Raw genomic sequence first — 14,560 nt, forward strand, 5'->3', positions numbered from 1 at the left:
ATTGCCCAGTTTCTATGAAGTGTCATTTCTCAATTAGAAAAAGTTTATTTTAATTTTCCATTAGCCCCCCGCACTCATTAAAAAGTGATTTCTTTCCTTCTTCATTGAGCCTGTGAATGTTTTATCATTTGTCCACTGTTGTGTTTTGCGCCCCAACATGGATAAGGTCTCAAAGTACTTAAACTTATTGGTTATGAAGATATTTATGACAGCAAAAAAAAAGAAATATAAATAGTAATGCATTTTTGCATGCATTCTTTTCCCTCTCTTTTTGTGGCAAATATAAAAATACAGGTATGTGATAGCAGAATGAACATGTTTTTTCAGCCAGTGTCGTTCACTGAAAAAACAAAACAGCAAGCTGGAACCAGTTCACAACACACTGTCATTCCCAGCTGCTGATTGTTGGTTTAAAATGGGAAGAAACCAGTTGTCTTTTACATTTTGCATTCAGATAGGACTTCAGATCAAATCACTTCAGGTAGAAGTTTAAATCCTCCACATCTGTCACAAACACAATGAGGGGAAACAAATCAATCCAAGAACATATTAGCAGAATTGAATGGCTGGGATTCAACCTATTGCAAAATATCTAACTCTAGCAAACTGCAAAAGTTCAATTTAATTTATTTCTTAATATTAAGTGGAACCTCAAATACATTTGTTGAGCTAGCACAGACAATATGTATATGTACTAGTTGACTGCATTTATACTAGTATACTACAATATGTATGAGCAGTTAAGATACCTGTAGGGGATCAATAAAATATGGCTAGACTGTCAAGAGGTCTGGTGAAATAAACACACTCAAAAAAATAAAATAAAAAAAAACTCTGTTGCAAGATTAATCTTCTATTCTCTCTCTCACACACACACACACACACACACACACACACACACACGGTTTTGCCAAAATTGGTATTCCCATTAAAATATATGCAAAGGGGAGAGGGAAAAAAAGCATGGATATGGAAGGACTGCATGACGCCGGACGATTGCATTAGACTGAAGAAAAAAAACATTGTTTTAAATGTCTTGTGTGAATGCGTCTTGACGTTGGACAGGATTTTGAAAAGCTACATTTTTTAAATAGAACTTGATGCATACAGGGTGCCCTCTGAATAAAAAGGGCCAAGTAGAAATGACTAAAGCTATGTAGTATATCTTCACTCCTTTTACCACTAACTCCTGCAGAACCTACTAACTAACTGCATACCAATAATGTGACTTTAATGTTCCATAAAGACACTTCCCAGGACGTTTAGGCATCACTCGAACTTACAAACATCCAGTTGAAAAATGACACAACAGCAACTTTCACTTTTTTTCTTTTTACTGATATTGAAATCGAATGGACAAAACATGGTCAAGCAACAGCTGTCTATTATCTAGTTCTCTTTAAAACCACAACTGTCTAATTTCAGTGACATAAATGTTACATACACTGTATATATACTGCCTTCTGTATATGTACATAAGTACACGCAAAGAGTACGTACACACACTGCTGAGGTTTTAACACATATAAACAGATCGCATTGCATTGTAATGACTGGACTTTGTTCAGTTCTGACTGGATAGGGAGAGGCTCTCAAAAGAAAATGCATAGATTGAAAAATTTAACACAATATACCACAAGCAGGCACTACACACACAGTTCAAAGTACACACATTGAGTTCGGAGTTTTGTTTTACAGTTTGGTCCTTTAAAAAAAAAAAAAAAAAAAAAGAGAGGAAAAAAAAACAAAACCTGCTGATATTTTTTGTAAGGAAAGGAAAACATGAAGCGATATGTTGAAGGGCATAAGTTGAATAAAACCATGAAATCCATTAAAACCCTGGAGGGTTAAGGAAAGATTCATGAGGCCGAGTTACAGCACAGCATTACAGAAATGATACTGTTTTCAGGGCACGAGATGCAGGATGTAGTGTAGCTGTAGGTCCCAATAAACAGACAATAACCCTTCCCTTTTAGTGTCCCGACTCACCACTCTTAGAGTTTTACACAAGACCACAGATCAGTAGACCTTGCAGGGAACAAACTAGTCTTGATCTCAGTTTCTAAAACAAGGGCAAGACATCATGAGGTCTGGTTGTTCTGTGGAAGACGTGCACACAGACTATTATCTTACAGGGGGACAGAAATGGTGAGTAGGCATGTCACAGCTAATCTCTACAACCCTTCGAGGAGGAGACAGAAGAGGGTTGGACCACTGGCTAGAGCTTTCCATCGGGGGGGAAATAAAAAAAAAAAAAATAAAAAAAAAAAGGGCCACTCATGGTAAATACATGTGGACAGAAGGGTTGCTAGTACTTTGTCTTCTGAATTCAAATGATGTGACATCTGTAGTTGGGCTGATGTGGTGTGGGGTGGGGGTTCGGAATGACACCCACAGCACGGTTTGGTGCTTAGCGGACCAGTGGAGACTGCTTCAGGGAGATGAGCACGGAGCGCATGCGGGACACGTCTTTGGCCTGCTTGCTGGACTTGGGGTTGAAGTCACAGAGTCGTGCCACCCGTTCCCACTCTGTGCCAGGGTTGTTCTCATCCAGATCTGAAATCATGGCTTCCTCAGCCGCCCTACACGTTACAGATGGGGAGAAAAAACAAAGAAAAAACATGGAATACAGAAAAGTCAGTAGAGGAAGAACTGAGAGACGCACACATATTCATACAGCCATGAGAAAGTCCTCTGCTGAGCACCAACACACAAAGATACTGGTGAAAAACAAGGGCCAAAAGTATAACTTGATCAGTTTGAACTCGATACAAGCTTGAAAATAAGAAGTTCCATAATCAGTATGAGATCTTTCACAGATTTTGTCTGGGTTGGACTTTCAGTTCAGCAGAGTCTCACTCTATAGCATCAACATCACCAGAGACAACCATCCATTTTCACTCCCACGAAGAGAAACAACCTCTAAAAGCTTCATTACCTCCTGCATGCCCTCACCCTTGCTTACACACACTACATCCAACACATTTTTACTCACGTCACAAGAGTAAGGGGAAGGACATACGGTATGACACTTGGATAAGAAAACAAGAATTAACTGAGAAAACCAACTTGTGGTTCTGAAAACAACCACCAAGGTCTGATTTGCTTGGTAAATAATGCAACTCTGCACAGAGCTGGGGATATGCAGAGCACTAAGTATAAGGATGAGAAGATCATCCTTATACTTGTCCTTAAAGTAACCATATTATGCTTTTTAAACAGTAAAGCACATGTTGCAGTATTGCACAAAATACTATTTCTAGGTGCTGAAAATGCTCGCCTTTGGAGATTTTTTTTCATCACCATCAGCTCTCCATTATGTCATAAAGAGCAGCATTTCCTTATATGGTCAGTGTGCATCCATAAGAGTAAGAGCTTCAGCTGTCAATTTACAAGTGGATGTTTACATTTCGCAGCAAGGATTAAGTCTAATCTGCAATCTGTCTTGTCACAGTTCATCATCAAATTCAAAAATACAAATTAATTGTTGCAGTAGTTTTCATGATTTAAACCTCTTTAAAGAGTCACTGCTGTGGGCAGGAAGGATCTCCTCTAGCGGTCTGTGTTGCAGTGGATCTGAAGTCTCTGATGCTGAATCACTGTGTTGTGGAGAAGGTGCTCTGGGTTGCTCGTGCTGCTCGTGCTGGATACTTTCTTATTCTGACTGTGATCATGACTCAAACTTGTGGAGGTGTCGAGTTCATTCTCAGGAAATTTGGAAAAAACAGTGTTTAGATGTTGGTATGTTCAAAATGTGTTTTGACCCGTAACACGGGTTGTGTGCCATCATGAACCATTAGCTCTATCCGTTGGCAAATGTCCAGGAATTTTATCAATTCAAAAGACTCCAGCCAGATCTGTTTGTTTGAAGGAAAAGTATCTCCTTCTGACTCAGTCTTTCTGGAATAATCACAGGCGTTTGGAGTTGTGCCGGAGTTGTGCTCATTTGGTGGCCCAAATGAAAATAATATGGTCACTTTAATTACAAAATTAAAGTGGGAAGATCTGTGTGTCTGAAAAATAATAATTATAATATCTATTTAGTAATTATATTTATTTTAAACCAATCCCAAATGAATTGGTAGCACTCCTGGGCTTTAGCCATGCATTGTGCTGCAGCAGAAGAGCAGGCTTTCAGATGTTTGGCTTAGGGTTTCCTTTGATTTTATGCATCATGTGGAAAAGAAACACCTATATCTTCTTGGTGAAGGCTATGATGTTGGAGAACAAAAAAAAAAAAAGACGACAAAACATAACTTCTTAATTAAAAGGGAAAACCCAAAACATTAAAGAGGATCTGCTATGACGAGACATTCTGAGATGCCAGCCACAGATTATGGCTAAGCAAAGATAAGCCCTCATCATAACCCACCTACGAACAAAAAAAAAAATGAAGTGGGGCAGTGGCATCATTTACACATTTTTTCTAGTTTGCAGCCTGCCTGCAAACAAACTGCTACAAACCAAAACACGGTACACAAACCAAAGTTTGCAATAAGACGCTAACGAGCATTCACTGTCACACCAAAATACACACACGCACACAAGGAACTAGGAGGACGACAACATCAAGGGGAGGGGATTACTCTAAATTTCTACCCATTAAGTGGGTCTAAATGATGGGCAGTAAACTACTACCTGTGCAATGAAGAATAACGTCACATACAATTACAAACTGCATCTAACACCTCTCAAAAGTACAATGAATCGTGATGTTCTGGCGATGTATATTTTTACTTAACTGGTCTAGGCGGTAGCAAGGATGGTTTATGTGTGTGCTTTAAAGGTGCATAGGAAAAGAAAACAAGGAGAAACAGTATCACAAGTCAGAATTAGGAAGAGAGAGTGAAAGAAAGAGAGAGAGAGAAAGAGAGGGGAAGGAAATGAAAAAGACAAAAAAAAAATATGAGCCAATTGCAGATGTTGAAAGCCAGCATGCAAAAGCAACATTCTTTCAATCGTTCGTGTGCAGCCTTTAGTTTGGTTCATGCATAAGGCTTCGCAGATGTGTTGAATTTTAAAAGCTTTGTGAGTGTGGCCAGCACTCATTTCTACCAAAAACATTCATAGGCAACAAGTGTTGGTGCTGCTGACAGCTGAACTTGTGTGGGAAGTGGCATTTTTATGATTCAAGCCTACATGGTTTTTTTTTAACACAAGGCTGTATAAAGGAGGGGGAGATGGGGAATGATTCAGTCTCATACTGGACCAAAAGTGTTGAAGCTGAAATATTTTCAAAACTGAACACATTGGTGCAGGTGAAGCAATTTCATAGAAAAACCAAAGGCTGCACAGCTCAAGCGCGTAAATAGCTAGCTGGGCATATAAGCACGTCGTCCCGTGTCAACACCAGAAGCTACAGCGCTCCAAATAGTCTAATGAAGCATGAAAACGGTTGAATTTGAAACAGTTGTGTATCCACGACTGTAATTCCAACAGATCATAGCTGTGGATTTAAATTTCGCCCCAATAAAAAGATGAAAATGAGACGGATTATGGGGAAATTGTTTGCGACCCGGCAGAAGTGAAGACATCTGCAGATTAAAATTGAACTTTAAACGTTTAAGTGTTACTTTGAAATAAAACAGACCAAATGAAGATTTAAAAGCTACAAAGAGAAAACAGTTTAAACCTGCCCATGATAAATAATGAGCTCTCCTCGACAGAAAAGAATATAGAAGCATCTTCAGCTCCAGATTAATGTCAACCCTGCAAGTTTGGGTGATACTGGAACAGATAAACTACAGACACAACTGCTTCAAATACATTTACAAGCATCCTCCTCCTGCATAACTATATATAGAATCATTTGGAGAACAAAAATACATGTGTAAATTCATTAAAGAAAACACTTTTCATATTCATACAGTCAATACTAGCAAATGTGAATTGTTGGATGTGAAAATGTATTGCCAAAAAGACTAAGAGAAACAGCCCAGAAAACAAAGATGAATAAAGAATTCAATTCAAACAGTCGTTACAGAAGAATGAATGTGACTGGATGATGTGGCTGAGGAGCTCAGCTTGCGTGTAACTTAGAAGTAGACCGACACTACGCGTTTAAAAGCAGATATGATCAAACATGGAAGAAAAATCGTTAGTTGATTAATTGGCCTATACAGAGTTGTACTCTTAATTGTGACTTACTTATTCCCTGTTAATGATTAATAAAAAAACACTTATTTGATCAAAACTGCTGTTCAAATATAAATTAAATAAAGCTAATCCTAGAAAATGCAGACAAATGGTCATTATCAGAAGCATTTTAAGAAATAAAGCCAATATCTAATGGGAATTAAGTGCAAACACACTAAACAACATAATAAAAAGTATTAACATCAAAAAGCAACTAATAAGCTTGTTAAAAACGCAAATTAACTATAACTATTTACTTCTGCAGCAGCTGGACCTCTTTGTGTTTGGTAACTAGGATCTTATAGTGGGGCCAAAAATATCATGAACTCAATCCTACATGGCTGGATTGTTTGGGTGAGCAGCTGTTTTAAAGTATACATGTATATCCTGAACAACTGTCTTAGATAGACATAGGAAAAAAAAAAAACCAAAAGGCCGACTACACAGCCAATGTAACCGATACAATTCAATCTGAAAGAGCCAGTCTCTAAAAACCACCTAATCAGCCAAATCAAATCGGTCTACCTCTGATATAACTGCATGCAGTTCTTTAAATTAAATATCCTGACAGGCATCCACTGACAAATGACATGCAGATATATGGAGCTATAATGACCACAGTTTGTATTTGGAAAAGAAATATAAATAAATAAGTCTAGGCTGCTAAAATCATGTGAGCTAAATCATTGTAACACAGAGAGGTAACTTGTGCCCTTACTAATGTAATGGATATGTCAATGGCCGACACAAATGAAGTAAATTAAACCAAAATTAAATAAATAAAAAGGTTAAGAGGAGGGTGTTAGTTGGAGCAACATACACATAACCAATGAGTTCAGAGAAGGGCTGCTTGTAGAAGTCTTCATCCAGAACCCTGGACAAACATCCGCCAACGACAGAGCAGCAAGAAAGCAGGAGAGAAGAGACAAAGCAGTAAAAGGGAGGAGAAGATGGAAACAAGTATTATCAGTAACCACACAACAATAAACTTAGCCATTTAGTTAAAGGCTTGGGGTTTTGGAAGAGCTTCTAGAGCACATTGACATGTCTCAGAGAAGAAAATAGATAAAATAAAAAAATAAATAAATCAGGAAGGCTTTTCACTGATTGTGTCCATCCTCTTCAAAGGCCTGAAACAGCATTTTTGTTTTTCTTTGCTATGACAAGTTAGATTCATGAGAGAATAACTACAAATCAGTCAGTAGAAATTCTTTGTCATATTTACTAAATAATGTATGAGTGTACCTCTGTTGGCAATGCAGTCAAAGTTAAATCATTTTAAGTTATACTGCTTTATGTTTAGTTAGGAGCATATACATTTATCCATTAAGACTAAATACCGTATTTTCTGGACTATAAACCGCACCTGTATATAAGCCGCATCCGCTCTATTTAAAAAAAAAAAGATATGCAAGCCGCAGATATTTATTTTGTTAGATTAGATATTTACATGTACTACATGTACAGAACGATTTTGAACTGTAAATGATGTACATGTATGTACCTAGATACTGTAGATCCTTTCCTAATAGCGTCTTAACACGGCAGCAACTTTGCTGATTAAAACGGGACAGAACCAAGAGAAAATAACCGGTATTTATGTATCTATTTATCTGTTTGAAATCTGCTTCTACCTACTTCTATCTGCTAAAGAAGAAGTAGCGTATTCTTCTTTGCATTTATTTTGTCTTAGTTTTTATTCTAATTCCGGTTAGCTCTCCCCCTAGCGGTGGAAGAAAAATCCACAGAATAGCCGCACCTTTGTATAAGCCGCATGGTTGAAAACCTATGAAAAAAGTAGCGGCTTATAGTCCAGAAAATACGGTACTTTTCTTTATATGATTAATTAGTTGATGACCATTCAATCCTTAAGTAAAGGCCTTTTTGTTTGTATCTCTCCAAGAAGACAGTACCTGTTATTGGATTTAGTTTTCTCCAGCTGCTCGTTCTGCCTGGCGTGCCACTCCTCCAGCTCCACCTTGGCCTTTTCCTTCCACTCAGACTCCTGCGTGCGAGAGTTGGCATCTGCAGAGATGAAAAAGAACAAACAAATGAACAAGAGAAGAAAACAAAAACAAAAATACAACAGCAAATAGAAATAACAGCAAAGAAGAAATTAAAAGTTATCGCTGAGTAGATTTTCAGTAAAATAGGGTTAAAGAGTCACATGAGCACAAATGGAAGATTAACCAATTCCTGTTTTAATTCTTTAGGTCTTTTATCGGCTCATCCTAGAGCCGTCCTCACCTCTGGCTGGTCAACTTACACTCAAGCTTATAGCAGTTGCTGATAGGAAATCAGGGGGAGGGCAAAGCATTATTTGCTGGTTGCAGATTGTACACTACAAAAATTGTCCTTTAGGTCTGAATCCCAGTCAGAGACTTATCTTTACTTGTCACATACAGAAAAGAGTGGTTTATCATTTTACCTAGCAACTCAAGCCTTTCGCTTTGCTCCTCCCTCCATTTACGGAGACTTTCGGGCTCGGCCTGCAGTCGATCTGCATTGGAAATTGCTGCATAGGCATCTGATGGACCATTGCTTTCCTGCAAAATGAGAGACAACACATGGTCAACCGTCTCACTCTACAGAAACAATTTTGTCAGCAAAACTTACAAATATATAATGGAAATAATACACTTCAGTGCCTCATCAAGAAGTACTCAATTATTTCCCCTCTTACTGTCAGCTGGAAGAAAAAGGTATTCTAAATCTACTCCTTTCCCCCCATTACTTTCAATATGCTGGCAATACAAATGTACAAAGATTCTGACTTGCAGAAGTCCTGACAGTGCAAAAGGAAGAAATCTTGCAACAACAGCACAGGAAAAGGAAGCTGAAGTCATCGAGGACTGGAAACGCTCAAACTTTAAATCATGCTACAAATGCCACGCTGTAATGGTGCTAAAACATTTTCATAAACTTTCAATAAAAATTGTTAACCGTTTTTTGGCATTGCAAAGATACTCAAAGTCCTCATCTTTTTTTTTTTTTTTTTTTAATTACCTTTGATGATAGTTGTTTAATAATAGTTTGGAATATTGCAACAGTAAAATGATGTCATATGACGTTTTAACCCATCAACTCATTCAATCTTTTAAATACCTTCTGCAGCTGTGCTGCGGACTTGTTTAATCATAACTTATAACTCACATTGGATGCATTTTAGTTTCACTGTCAAGCAGCAGAAACTTCAAAGAGCCACATTAAAGCATAAATGCAAACGAGAAGGGATGATCAAATCTTGCTAATGTTTTATAGATACACACAGACACAAAAAACAGGCTATGTTAAAGTTGTTTGTGTGCAAATAATTAGAAGAAATAAGATGTAAATAAAGCATTACCCCATGGAGATCTCCATTGACAGCACCATCTTAAAAAAGGGGGAGAGCAGAAGAAATAAACATTAGAATTTGAGTATGGCAATACAACAACGAGGTACATCTTGAAGAGACATAAGACCATAATGTATAATTTTATAGGCCATTACAGGAAAACTCCCTTTTCTATTGCAACATCCTGTAAGTTTCCATAGGAGCACCATGTCAGCACTTTAAACAGTTGCTAAAGACGTCGTCACAGCTTAAAGGAAATGATGCCGTCAAGGCCAAAGGTTGCTGAACAGCGCGTATTATTTCTTTCTTTTTTCGCGACTGTATCATCAATATGTTTTTGGCCTCAAACTAATGAAGCAGACAGGAGGGAAATGAATGGCAGGACTGATGTTATCAGCAAACTTCAGTACCGCTGGCAAAAGCTGTGTGTGGTAATTATACCACCAAAGCCAAGCTAAAGAAGGTAGCATATAATGATGCGTTCAGGATCCTCCTTAAGCTTCCAAGATGGACAAGTTCAAGCACTTTATTTGTTAATTGTTATGTCCCCACCTTCCATGCTCTGATGAGGAATTTTATGTTTAAATTTATGTGTCGACTCCATGAGTCAGAAAATTGTCTAATAACTGCACTCACCAACATCAAACGGAGTGATACAAGGTATACACATCTGGACTATGGAATCATTGGAACAGATGTTTGCATGTACAGGACTGTCTCAGAAAATTAGAATATTGTGATAAAGTTCTTTATGTGTGACCTGTAATTTGTATTAGGGCTGGGCGATTTTGGACAAAAATAAAATCCAGATTTTTTTCTCTGAAAACCCGATTTCGATTTTTTTGGTAAAACTAGAAAAGACAATGGAATAAATTGTTTCAAATATTTTATCTTTATTTTTAAAGAAAAATAGCAAACACATTTCCTTATTGGGAATGAAGTGCAATTGAAAGATACTGTAAATCCTCCTTGAGTTTAGTAAAGTGACAACATTTACAATTCTCTTGACCAAGCAAAGATGACTAGATGCATGCAGCCAGCTGCAAAAAAGGAAAATCGATTTTCCGATTTTCCTTTTTTTAACATCGTCTTGATTAATAAATCCGATTTAGATTTAAAATCGATTAATCGCACAGCCCTAATTTGTATGTATTTTATATGGAACCTTTTGAGTCTGTAATACAGTATTCATTCATTTAACGAACCAGGCCATTTCCTCCTTTCACCTGTCTTTGTGGGTCTAAGGAATCACTTAAATAATAATATAAATAAATGACCTTTAACGTTGAATAAAGCCGTCGTCTAGCGATGGTAGCGTTAGCTCGCAGCAGCAACTTTGGTGTCAATTTATGGTTCCGCGTTACACCGACGCACTGTGTGCGTCGCCGCGTACCCTACGCCGTAACCCTACGGCGTAGGGCTCTGCGTCGATTTAACGCGGGACCCTAATCCAGGCTTTAATAGACACATTTATCATTTAAAACGTTACATATTCCCGAGTTTAAACACAGCAGATGAAGCCACAGCCACAGCCGCGCCGAGGGGAGGTATATTCAGACCGTGGGAGTCCAGCGAGGTGGGCACCTCTCCGCCGTCCAGGATGCTGAAGCCCTCGTCGTTCTCTATGCCCGCGATGTCGCTCTCCTGCTGGGCCAGGAAGGCTGCCGCGGGGTCCTCCTCCGAGCCCAGGCCGTTCCCAGCCGCGGGCGCGTTGAGCATATCAAAATCATCCATGCTGAGAGTGTTTTGCGAGGAGGGGGACGAAGCTTTGAGCAGGTGTAGCGACCCACGGAAACCGATCAGCTCAAGGGAGGAAGGACGAACGGTGGGAGAGCTGGCGAAGGCGGAAACGGAATAACAGCCAATCACAAAGCTGGACACGTGACTGACGGGGCTTGTAGCCAATCAGAAAGCGGCTGCCTCAAATTTGGACCAATCAAATCCTTGGATGTTTTGCATGTGAGTCCCATGACCTGCTACGTGCAAACTGTCAGAGCTGGGGAAAAAAAAAAAAAAACTGCAGTTCCAGGTTCAAACCAGTCTCATTTACATTTAACAATATGTTCAAAAGAAAGGAATGATGGACTTTTTAATTATTGTTAGTGCCATTGTATGGAGTTTTATTCACAGAGAAAACATTTTTAATCTTTAAATAGTTTTAATATCAGCAAATTGCTTAGGTTTACTTACCTGCTGTACTCTACTGCCCTTATTTTTAACAACTTGTGCTTTTTATTATTTTACCTCTTTTGTTATCATTTTATTTCATTTATTTGTTATTTAAGCGTACTCTTAAATTAAATACTTTCTGAAAACCGCGAATGAGATGTGTACCTGCGGTACTCTACTGCCCTTAGTTTTCAGCAACTTGTGCTTTTTATTATTTTACCTTCTTTTCTCATAATTTTAGTTCATTGTATTTGTTATTTACTGTCTAATTATGTCTTGCCGCTTTTAATGTTGATGTAAAGCACTTTGAATTACCTTGTGTTGAATTGTGCTATATAAATACACTTGCCTTGCCTTGCCTAGGTTTATTTAATTTTTTTGTGTATCTGTCAAACACTAACAAAGTTTTTGACTTCGCCTGTGCAAAACAATCGTCAAACTCTCCTTGAATAATATCCCACTGTTTAATAATTAACAGCTCTGGCAGTGTAAAGGGCTCAGGTGACATTCACCTGACTCACTTTAGGTGTGTAGCTGTGAGCAAATGGATTAAAACCACCAAGAGGAACCAACTGAAGAGTCCCAGCACACATCTCTAAATACATATAGGGTTTACAGCACCTTAAAAACTGAGTGGAAAGGGACTGCCCAAAGCTCACTGACTTCTGGAAGAAGGTTGAATTAGAGATTAAACAGATTTTGCATGTTGATTTTACTCTGGGGCCAGCCCTAGTCACACTAGGCATACTTCCACATGATATGATGGAGAGAGATCTGGCTTCTCTGCTGAGAATTCAGATTTTAGTGGGCAAAAAAATGATAACAGTCAGCTGGCTGAAACCACGGTCCCCAAGGATGACGCGCTGGAGAGAAGAGGATAAGACATGTGTATATGATGGAGAAAATTACAGCAAGAATGAGGCTAAAAACTAAGCAGTTCATTAGCAGCATTACAAGCATTAACAAATGTATGAAGACCTCCTGGTAACCTTTTGTATTTCTTATTTTGCTCTCTCGTATTTTATTTGTTTATTATTATTATTTCTTTTCATGTATTTTATTTCATTGTACACAATTGCACGTTCTCTTAGTATCTGTTAACATGGATAAAGAGTGTAAATGTGTATTCATCTGTGTTCAATAAAAAATAAGTTAAAAAAAACAACTGAGTGGAACACAAACCTCTGAGGCCCGTTTGACTACAACAGGACACCTGCATCAGATTACCTGGCATCCTCCTAAACCTTCCTGAGGTTTCAACATGAGCTGAACTGCAAATTTAACAATACGGCTAGAAATGCTCAGTAAATTCTTTTTGTAAACCACATACCATTTGTCTTCGCTTTTGTTCTAAACCAGTGATTCTTAACCATAGGGCCGCGGCCCACACTTGGGCCGCGAGCGCCATCTAGTGGGCCGCCAAAAAAAATTCAGTTTTGTACGTGTGGGCCGCGAGGGCCGCGGGACTGCATAGCAACTCCCAACCAAATGAGGAGAAGAAGACACTCAGCTAGCTGTACGTGTAATAGTAAGAGAAATGGTGTGTCTTTACAGAGAAAATCCTTCATTTTGCACAGAGTAGGTTTAGATCCGCCAGGATTAGGGATCGATTAATTGGGTCTGCGCCCAGAGCGAGCGAGCGCGGCGTGCTCATTTATCCCGGCGCGTCCCCGCGGCCGGGGAGGTCGGCTGAGGCTGCCGCTCGGGCGGTGGGCTCCGACGTTACTGCTGAAGGATGGTAGATGTAGATGCGTGGGCTGTCGTGTCTGCTGGACTGGACTGTTCGGGCTTTCGAAAAAGCATCAGAAAGTAACTGCTGCAGCGCGACCAGAGAGCTGCGGTGCGGGCTGTGCCCGTCGCAGCTGATCAGGCTCGGATGAAACCCGACACACTGAGTCCTGACAACTTATTAATGTAAATAACTTAAAGTAAAATCAAACTAAGTTTTGTCCTCGCTGTATTTTTAAATATGCAACCCGGAATGGACAAATTCATCCTGTTCAGTCTTCCCACTGGGACAAAACCAGTGTCTCATACGTTCAGAGACCGTGGCGTTCGAAGTGCGAAAGTGAAACGCCACTGAAACAAAACACAAAGTTTTTCATCAAACATATCCACTCAAGTCTGAACTGAAGTCACAGAAAAATAAGCTGAGCATCTTAAAACACCCATGTTTGGGTCCAGATACAGCTGTGAAGCAGCTTTCTCCACAGTGAACATAATTAAAACTAAATATCGTTTCAGGCTCATCAATGAGCACCTCCACATGCATATGAGAACCTGAACCTGAACCTTAAATTGTTAAGATGTGTTTATATTAATTTAGTATAAAAATGTGTTGAGACAATTAACAAAGAAAAGGGGAAATTCAAACTGCTGGTAGAGAAATAAAATAAGATAGCATTTGAAAAATAAAATAAAATCTACTTTATTTTTAAGAGAAAAAAATATGTTTAATTCAAGTTAAACATGTTAATTGGCAAATATGTACTTTTTTTAATATAACAGTCAGATGCAGATGTTGATACAACTATGAGGCTACTTGAATATATATACACACACACACACACACACACACACATACATATATATATATATATATATATATATATATATATATATATATATATATTTATTATGATGTTCTGGACCTTCGCTTGAGTAAATTTTCTCTAAATGGACCTCTTAAAGTTGAATACCCCTGCTATACAGTGTTTATATTTAATGGGCCCCGGGCCACTCTGTACTGAAAAAATTGGGCCCCAAGGTCAGAAAGGTTAAGAACCCCTGTTCTAAACTGTTATGAAATATAAAATAAAGAACACTTAATTGTGTAGAGATTTCAAAATGTTTGCAGTTTTTACTAAAGACATGACAAGCTTGAGCTGTTCAGTATAAAAAATACCATGAAAGATTAAG

General features: G+C 38.5%; 1 protein-coding gene across 3 annotated transcripts; it reads right to left on the bottom strand.

The window, feature by feature from the left end:
- Positions 1 to 1,316: 1,316 nt before the first annotated feature.
- On the bottom strand, positions 1,317 to 11,298 carry clta (clathrin, light chain A). 3 transcript variants are annotated; one of them, XM_061722003.1, is made up of 7 exons: positions 11,032 to 11,298; positions 9,482 to 9,510; positions 8,564 to 8,681; positions 8,049 to 8,160; positions 6,956 to 7,009; positions 4,743 to 4,778; positions 1,317 to 2,582 (listed from the first exon to the last, which is right to left on the bottom strand). In XM_061722003.1, exons 1-7 carry the CDS (start codon positions 11,204 to 11,206, stop codon positions 2,411 to 2,413), a joined length of 696 nt encoding a protein of 231 aa, XP_061577987.1. In that variant the 5' UTR covers positions 11,207 to 11,298; the 3' UTR covers positions 1,317 to 2,410. The 3 variants fall into 3 exon arrangements, with proteins under 3 accessions (XP_061577987.1, XP_061577997.1, XP_061578007.1); XM_061722013.1 differs by lacking the exon at positions 4,743 to 4,778; XM_061722023.1 differs by lacking the exons at positions 4,743 to 4,778; positions 6,956 to 7,009 and having other exon boundaries at positions 11,032 to 11,296.
- Positions 11,299 to 14,560: the final 3,262 nt, after the last annotated feature.

This window comes from Cololabis saira, chromosome 1, assembly GCF_033807715.1.
Source record: "Cololabis saira isolate AMF1-May2022 chromosome 1, fColSai1.1, whole genome shotgun sequence".
NCBI lineage: Eukaryota > Metazoa > Chordata > Actinopteri > Beloniformes > Belonidae > Cololabis > Cololabis saira.

Bases quoted from the DNA above. Each gene is read 5' to 3' on its own strand.
- clta (XM_061722003.1), bottom strand. From the start codon at position 11,206: ATGGATGATTTTGATATGCTCAACGCGCCCGCGGCTGGGAACGGCCTG. The intron at 7,010-8,048 runs GTACTGTCTTCT...ATGTTTGTCCAG, and splicing joins AAAACTAAATCCAATAACAG to GGTTCTGGATGAAGACTTCT. The intron at 2,583-4,742 runs GTTAAGTAAAAA...TGTAACGTGTAG, and splicing joins CCTTGCTACCGCCTAGACCA to GGCGGCTGAGGAAGCCATGA.